The 8278-nt window shown below is 48.3% G+C and overlaps 2 protein-coding genes across 2 annotated transcripts; one reads left to right on the top strand and one right to left on the bottom strand.

Moving 5' to 3' along the window:
• Positions 1-3296: 3296 nt before the first annotated feature.
• Positions 3297-3861, top strand: BGZ61DRAFT_541844 (OSCP/delta subunit of ATPase; the record flags this gene model as incomplete). Its single annotated transcript, XM_046255101.1, has 2 exons — positions 3297-3683; positions 3748-3861. The coding sequence occupies 2 exons, from the start codon at positions 3297-3299 to the stop codon at positions 3859-3861; spliced, it is 501 nt and encodes a 166-aa protein (XP_046093837.1).
• A 2118-nt stretch (positions 3862-5979) lies between these two features.
• BGZ61DRAFT_487476 (Sodium/calcium exchanger protein-domain-containing protein) lies at positions 5980-7820 on the bottom strand (the record flags this gene model as incomplete). The annotated part of the gene is made up of 8 exons (XM_046249973.1): positions 5980-6057; positions 6113-6198; positions 6252-6363; positions 6427-6837; positions 6918-7056; positions 7152-7362; positions 7414-7689; positions 7814-7820. 8 exons carry the CDS (start codon positions 7818-7820, stop codon positions 5980-5982), a joined length of 1320 nt encoding a protein of 439 aa, XP_046093836.1.
• Positions 7821-8278: the final 458 nt, after the last annotated feature.

Here is an 8278-nt window from a genome sequence, read left to right as displayed (position 1 = left end):
GATGATGGATATAAAGCTACGGTACAAGAAACATATGGCCAGAGCAGCAGCTAAGGGGCTGTCGGCAGCCATATGCCTGAGAAGGCTCAAAATACTATCCCCTCGGACAGCAAGGCAGCTTTTCACGGCGACGGTAGCACCAACCATGGACTACGCCTCCACCGTGTGGGCGCATGCGTGCGGGACAAGAGAACTGAGCTGGCTGAATAGAGCGCAGAAGGTAGGTGCCCAAGCGATTACAGGCACCTTCCGAACAACAGCGACCGCGGTAGCGGAAGCGGAAGCAAGCATCCCCACGATAGGGGAACGCCATGCTCGAGCCTGCACTAGGCTCTACATCAACCTGCACACTTTTCCAAAGACGCACCCGCTCGCGGGACTCAAGACGTCAAGCAGCCGGAGATATATGTCACCGATGAGGTGGCAACCAGTGCCTCTGAGAAGGCAGGAAGGGTAGGCATGGGCGGCATCGTTCGTGATACCCTAGCCAACAGACCAGGCGAAGTGGTAGCTAAGTACTTAATTACAATCAGCTCAAGAGATGATCAGAATGTATACACAGCAGAGCTGGAAGCTATAGCAATGGCGCTAAGATACACGCCAGATGGACTTTAACATTGAGAGTTAACTGTTATAACAAGCAGCTGATCAGCATTAGAAGTAATTATATAACTAACGTGGTTCACAAGCGAGTGAGCTATCCAAGCGAGTGAGCCACCTCTAAATCCCATATAAAATGCCATTTTCAACCCCCTTGTAAAAACTATTAGAATTTAATTAAACTTAACTAAAAGTTACTTGTATATTTGCTGTAGTATAATAATAGAATATTAATTTTCTGAGATTTTATATAATTATTTTTAAGAAGTTATTCTAAAACTTTAATATAAGGTATTCTTATAAATAGAAACTTAAAATATCTCTATAAATAAAATTATATAAAGTCTTAGAAAAATATTAAGCTGTTATTATATTAAAGTAAAATATACAAGTAATATATTATTAATTCTTATTAGAAACTTATGGTTTTTATAAGGGGGTTGAAAATGGTATTTTGTATGGGATTTAGAGGTAGCTCACTTGCTTGGATGGCTCACTTGCTTGTGAACCACGTTACAACAGCAGTCAGAATAATATACTATTAAAGAGATTAACAAGCACACCAAATAACTCTAGAAAAGCAGCAACATTACTAAGATATTATAAGTACTATCTGGAGACAGAGACCTTACTATAGGCTATAAAACAAAGGCAGAAGCTTAAAGAGCTGTATAAGGAAAACATAGGCTGAAGAAAGCAGTATATTAAGCTTATTTTACACAGATAAGACTAACAATCATATAGCAGTAACATCAGAAGACTCTACCTAATAGAATCAGAAACTATTTAAAGTGTATTAATAAAGTATTACTAAGCATATACACACACCCCCTGTATAATGGACTAAAAAGAAATAAATTAGACATACTCTTATAGCTGTGCATAAGAATAGCTAGAATTAACAGCTACCTGCATAGAATTAGGGCAGTAGAATTAGACATATATAACTGTAGATAAGCAGCAGAGACAATAGAACATTTTCTGTTCTGGTGTATGAAGTGGGATGCATAGCAGGAAGGGATGCGAAGGATTAGATAGGTAAAGATAGGAAACCTCTTATTCTTTTTAGGAGGAAAGGCAGCATTAGATGGCCCTAAATGGGCACCTAACCTACAGGCGGTGCGGTCGGCGATTAAGTTCACCATGGATACGAGGAGACTTAATGCAAACCAGACTGGATAATATACTAATTAATCAAATTAGCGGCCAAACCTGGCGATACTAATACTAAACAGCCTTAAAGTTGGCAGATCAAGCTTCAGCTGCTGAGAATAGGATGCTGAACACTTGGATGTCACGACCCATGTCGAACTAGGCCCCGACCACGTCACGTGCGCTAACAGCGTACCCACTTATCCCCTCCTATCACAAATAGATCACCCCGATCATTAGATGATCCAAGTGATCCAGGGACATGAGAATCATTAGGATCATTAGATGATCCTCATGATCCGTCAACCCACCGTAACTATATAGTCGATTGAGTAGTGCACATTCAACATGTACAGCTACTCAGCTATCAATACAACTTGGTTACCTTAATTACCTTGACTCGCTACGCATTACTGTGCTTGACTATTACCAGACGTAACATTACTCTGTAAGTGACGCCCTAACCGCTCTGCTAACATAAACCTACGGTTTATCCACCAGCAACCCGCCTTCTGTCTACCCTAGACCACGCCTACGGCAGACCAGGAGACACGACCGTTACATTGGAGGAATTGGCCTTTAAGCAGGCCTGTCACAGGAGCCGAGACCAATCAGCGGACGAGGAACGATAAACTTAAAACTGTAAATAGCCCAGCGCACCTGGCCCTATGAGGTTAGTCCTCCCAGGCGGAATAAATTTCATTCATTCATTCAACTGTACTTAGTAATCAGCTGCGAACTTTAAGTAAAATCTGTGGGCTAGAGTACCCCGCACTTTAGACAACAATCAATCACACACTGCTGCTGCTCATTACCGTTTACCTGACCTTTGGTCCTTTTAGCAAGCTCAGGACACATCAGCTTCCAAAACTGCCAACGACGAGAACCACAACCAAGAAAACCAAAGCTCTACGAACGCCTGAACCACAACATTGAATCCATCCCAATCCCCCAACCACAGCCATGTTCTCCCGACAAGCCTTCTGCACCGTCCGGACCGCTACTCTCCAGCGTGCTGCTTCCCTCCGAGCGGCTCCTGCACGAACCTTCGCCGGCGCTGCCAACGACAGCCGACCCCCAGTCTACCTCCCTGGTGTTGCATCTAGCAGATGGATGAGATCATATGTGCGAGAAGCTCTTGCTATTCTTCCTATCTAATAGAGGTCTGCTAGGTCAGTCTTATAGATGAAGATGACCTCGGATGACCTCGGACGGCCGAGAGGCTCCGGATGGTCCGGAGTCTTTGGCTTCAGCTAGCTATTGATAAAATCAAGGAAAAGCTAGGACTATCATGAGATCGGTGACGAGGCCGATGATGAGGCAGGTGGCGATGGACGCCTATGATGAAGGAAGAAAGCTTCAATAGCATGATACATCCGGAATCCGATATCCCGATATATGTAACACCTGGCCTTGATGGAACCTATGCTACCGCTCTAGTACGCCGATGTGTCGTCCTTTGTAATGGACCAATGCGGCTGCGTCGAGTGAGGCAGAACCATCATGTGCTGACTGTGTCAATTTAGTACACTGCCGCGGCGAAGATGTCGACCCTCGACCCCACCGCCAAAGCCATCGCCAACCTGAGCAACGTCTTCGTGAAGGACACCAAGCTGACGCAAGTCCTGTCAACTCCGAGGCTCAGCGCTGAGGACAAGTCGGCGATCGTAGCCGAGCTGGGCAAGCACACAGGTGCCAACGTTGCGACTGTCAAGAATTTCCTTGAGACTCTCGCTGAGAACAACCGACTAGGTCACCTTCAGGGCGTGTGCGAGAAGTTTGGTGAGCTGATGTCCGCCAAGCGGGGTGAAGTGGAGATGACTATTACGAGCGCCGAGCGTCTGGATAACAAAACTCTTTCGCGACTAGAGACTGCTGTTTCTAAGTCCTCCTATGTCGGCCAGGGCAAGAAGCTCAAGGTTACCAATAAGGTATATTCTGCTTTTCGCAAACACGACCTCCGGTTTGGCCCCAACCTAACATATCTTGATACAGGTCGACCCTGAGATTGTTGGCGGACTCATTGTCGCGGTCGGCGACCGAACCATTGATCTCAGCGTCTGCTCCCGCATCGCCAAGATGAACAAGCTCTTGACGGACAGCCTGTAAACTTTAGCCAATAACCACACGTCTATTTTATCTGAATGCAATTACGTCGAGGTCATGAAATCCTTGTACTGCGCATTGGAACTGAAATTGTAAATTTATTTCGCATCCCGAGACAAGACGAATAGCTTAGTAAATGATCGGGAGTCACTTAGTTGCCATATGTGATACCCCGTTGCTGACAGTGGAATACGTCGAACGAGGAAGAGCGTTTCTGGACATGTCAAAGTCTTGACGGCTGGTCTGAATACGTAGAGGAGATTTCCGGCGTTTTAAACGAAACCGATACTCATCAATTTAATGATGATAACCGCATCCTGCGAAGAGTAACCGACCAGAGGGAACTGGTGCGGTTGAAACTTAAAGTGGCCCCGAAGGAACGAGAGTCGGGGAAGTTGATCCGCTGCGATCGGTTGAAGAAAGACTTGAACCTTGAATGGCCGACGGTCGGTCTCGATTCAGGGAGGATGTTGAGGAAGTACAAGCCGTACCCCGCCCTGGTGTTATGCCCTTAACAGTTAGCGCCGCATTGTAGAGGCTATAGGAGCGTGACTGTTAAGGCCTTATTAAAATACTACGTCACGCCTTGCACTTGAGAGCGGTGGTGCAACCCTGCGAGGGGTACAATCAGCCGAAGGCTGAGAGTCCGCGGGCCAAGCAATTATCTACAACCATTACATCATTTACGCACTGGAGCAATTTTTGTAACATTTCTTCTTGTCGCGAGCAGAATCACCTAGAATTATGCAGAACCGTGGTCTGTCTTGTAGGGATTCCGTGTAAGAACCTGTCGTCTCCGAAGCTGCTGATCCCTCATCTTCATTTTCATACCATCCGGGGGAGACGCGTAAACCAGGTGATTGCGATCAAATGGGGCATCTAACATCAAGCCCTCGAGCGTTTTCACCCGAGAGACAGCCGCTCCAAGAGACGTGGGTGTTCTCGATAGTCTCCACAAGAGGGTGGGGGAGAACCGTAGCAACGAGGTCCTCCACCTTGTTCGGAAAGACCACAATATGGCCTTTCACGTGCGTGTTGAGCGGGGTGCAGATCAGCTAAACGCACTCTCCCCACCATCTCATTGGTCGACGCATTTCGTCGTTTATTAGACCTCCGTGAAGGGTTGTCATTGTCCTTGGCGAGTGGTGTGGGGTTCAGTCAACCCATCTCTCTTCGAGGACACGACTTCTGCTACCCCTCCAGATGATCTTGTACCCTCCGATACGGTTCCATCATGCCAGCCTCGAGTGGGCCGGCGTCGGTGTCTCGTTTGCCACGACGTAGGAATCAAAAAGAGGGCCCAAGATGATTTCTGGCAAGTTCTCTGGATGCACGAGTATGGCTGCCGCACGAGGGAGGTTGGGGTGAGGTGTACAGAGTAATTACGAAAATCTTGCTTTGTCTAGGTAGTTTGCACTCCACCGAGGCCCCATGCAAGTCCCCTCAGCGAGTTGACTGGGACGGGGCGGCAGTCTGCCAGTGTGGTGTGATGGATAGTTACAGTATTCGCATCCTCATTTCCTTGATTTCCTCTGTCGGTCGTGGCAGACATGCGTAGTGTGGCTTGCACGAGATGCCGGGCGTTGGCATTTGTTGGGGCATTGGCTTGGTCCTGACTCCTGCCATGGTCAGGCTGCGAGCACACCATTCTTGCCCCATGCGGAGAGGGATTCGGGTCCAGAACCCCATGGCGGTGCGCGCATGGTTGCCATGCCATGGCGCCCATGGTGGCGGCGGTACCTAAGCAATTAGCCCCTTGCTCCGGCTGGTTAGAGAAGCTTGGGATGCAAGATCGAAAAGTGCCATGTACGGGGTCTCGTTGGATCACATTACGGGCAGCTCCTCAGCTATCAATAGAACTTGGTTACATTGAGTACCTTCGACTCTACCATTACCAGACGTGACAAGACATTGTTCAAGTCTGAGCCGCCTGATCCATTGTCAACATAAACCAAACCAAATCAACCCAAATCAACCCAAATCAACCCAAATCAGCCCAAATCAACCCAAATCAACCCAAATCAACCCAAATCAACCCAAATCAACCCAACCCTGTTCGTCACACTTATCCATCCATAGGTGGCGTAACTTTCAATCCTTCAGCACATCGCAACTCGGCAATCAGCCCATAGCTTTTCCCAAAACCCCACTGGGGATAGCCCAGAATGTCAAAGCGATGATAATATAGAGTCCCACAAGCTGCAGTGTAATTAGTACGCTGTAGGTATAGAAGGGCAAGAGAACATAAACTCACCATGGCTCCCTCCAGATAGTTACATTTCCCATCCTGCACTGTGCCCGTCACGACTAAAACGGACACAGTGAAGATAATTGTCTCAACTGCAACAAGCATCAGCAAGCGTGTTCAAAGTCGCTTACGTCCTCTAACTCACGAATATTGAAATTCAAACTCATCGGCACATTCATTGACCAGCCCAAGACAACCAGCAACGGCGTAACCAGCAGCGCAATCTGGATACTGGATCCGATTGCAACACCCGTGGCCTTGTTTCCACGTAACCAGTCAGTTCACAATAAAACCAGGTAAAGAAGCAGGTTATCACTCACCAAATCCATCTTATTCCTTACGGCCATCACACACGCCGTGGCGTGCTCGGCTGCGTTGCCGACAATGGGGATCAGGATCAAGCCAATAAAGCTCTTGCTGGTGTGCGCGTCTTTGGCGATGCTGTTAATACTACTAACTAGGTAGTCTGCACAGAATGAGATAACAACGGTCACGGCAATCAGTACCGCTACAGTAGACCAAGGGCTCATTACTGATTCGGGCTCGTCCTCTCCCTCATGACTTGAGGACGTTTCACCAGTCCCCTCGCTGAACAGATTCTTGTGCGTCCGCAACTGGAAGCACAGATACAGGGCGTACAGGATAAGAAGGATGATGGCCGTCCCGCGCGAGTGCCAAATGATGGTTTCGGCTTTACCGTACTGATCCGAGCTGTTGAGGATGCTGTAGAGCTGCATTTCGAGGTTAGTGTTCTTCCTGATGCTTATTGTAGCACAATCTTTTGTGGACTGGGCTCTGGGAGGCTGCTCACAGTAGCGGGAATGATCATTGAGGCGGCTGACAGCGCTAATAAGGAGCATGTCGTTTGTGCCATCGCACTGGTGAAGGTCTGCTCGGTACCGTTGCCTGAATCATCCTTCATGTTGACAAGGCCGCCGAGCAGAAAGCTACTGCCCATGACAAGAAGAAGATTGGATAGAATGGAGCCAAGCATTGACGACTGCACGAGTTCGATTTGGTTCTTCTTCAGGGCGACGATACTCACGATGAGCTCAACTGCGTTGCGAAAGTGGCATTCAGCAGCCCTCCTATTGTCTCGCCCAGTGGGATGGAAATCTCTTCCGTAGCGAAGGATAACACCGCTGCCAGGGGAATAATGGCGATGAAGTTCAGCGAGAACACAGCCGCAGGGCTCCAACCAAGCACGCCGGCAATGATACCTAGTGGCACGAATGGGAGCAGGATGTTGACGTAGTCTATCGCATCAATTCAGTCGTAGTTCAATCAATCAGCGGAGACATACTTACTGTTCATCAGCGTAGCCTCGGTGACATGGAAAGCATTTGCTGGCCATTTGATCAGACGATTCGGGCTGTCTTTGCCAGGAGTGTTTGTGCCGTCAAATAAGCGCCTCATGAATCCATGGTGCTCCTCATTCACGGGTGGTACGCTAAGCAACGGCGATCCCTCGTGGTAGAGCCCTGGGTTGGCGGCTTCATCGTCGCTGTAGCTGCGGTTGACCCTTCGGCCGGAGTTTCTGCCTGACCAAGTGCGACGGACCTGCTTGCGAAAGGCTGGGTAGGCTGCGTAGCGGAAAAGGTTAGCTAGCGATGGCATATGCGGCTCGGGCGCGAGTTTCAATTGATAGAAGCGCAGTGGAATCTAGGGGCTTCAATGTCACGAAGATAGAATGAAGTTGTTGCTTACCAATCATGGTCTGTCACAGTCTTAAGACCAAATGAATTATGGAATGGAGTGCTAGACCAAGCGCTCATTGGCGTCTTACGCATATTAGATATCTAAATGCCAAAAATACGGATGGCAGAAACGCCGCCGAGTCTCCATCGGAGATTGAGTGCAACATCGAACTGGCATGTGCACTTCCGCCACCCAAGTCACCTGTACAGCAAAATTGGACCCAATCCTGGACAAGTGAACAAGGCAGACAACCTCTGCGCCCCTCCAAGGTTATTTATTATGTTGCTGGAATCCGGGATATGGGCGCCCAGCAAGACTGCCACATGTGGACTCGTCACCAGTCACGTCATCATTTCTGCTGCGCCATGGTATAAACAAGTTGCACATTAATACACAACCCCGCTATTCTATTTCCACCAACAATGCCATGTCTCGATTCTTAAAACGAACAGTATTACCCCCCATTCTTTTCCT

Source organism: Ilyonectria robusta (genome assembly GCF_021365365.1).
Source record: "Ilyonectria robusta strain PMI_751 chromosome Unknown BGZ61scaffold_76, whole genome shotgun sequence".
Taxonomy (NCBI): Eukaryota; Fungi; Ascomycota; class Sordariomycetes; order Hypocreales; family Nectriaceae; genus Ilyonectria; species Ilyonectria robusta.
The sequence above is the reverse complement of the archived record's forward strand: the minus strand, read 5'-3'. Positions and strand labels throughout refer to the sequence as shown.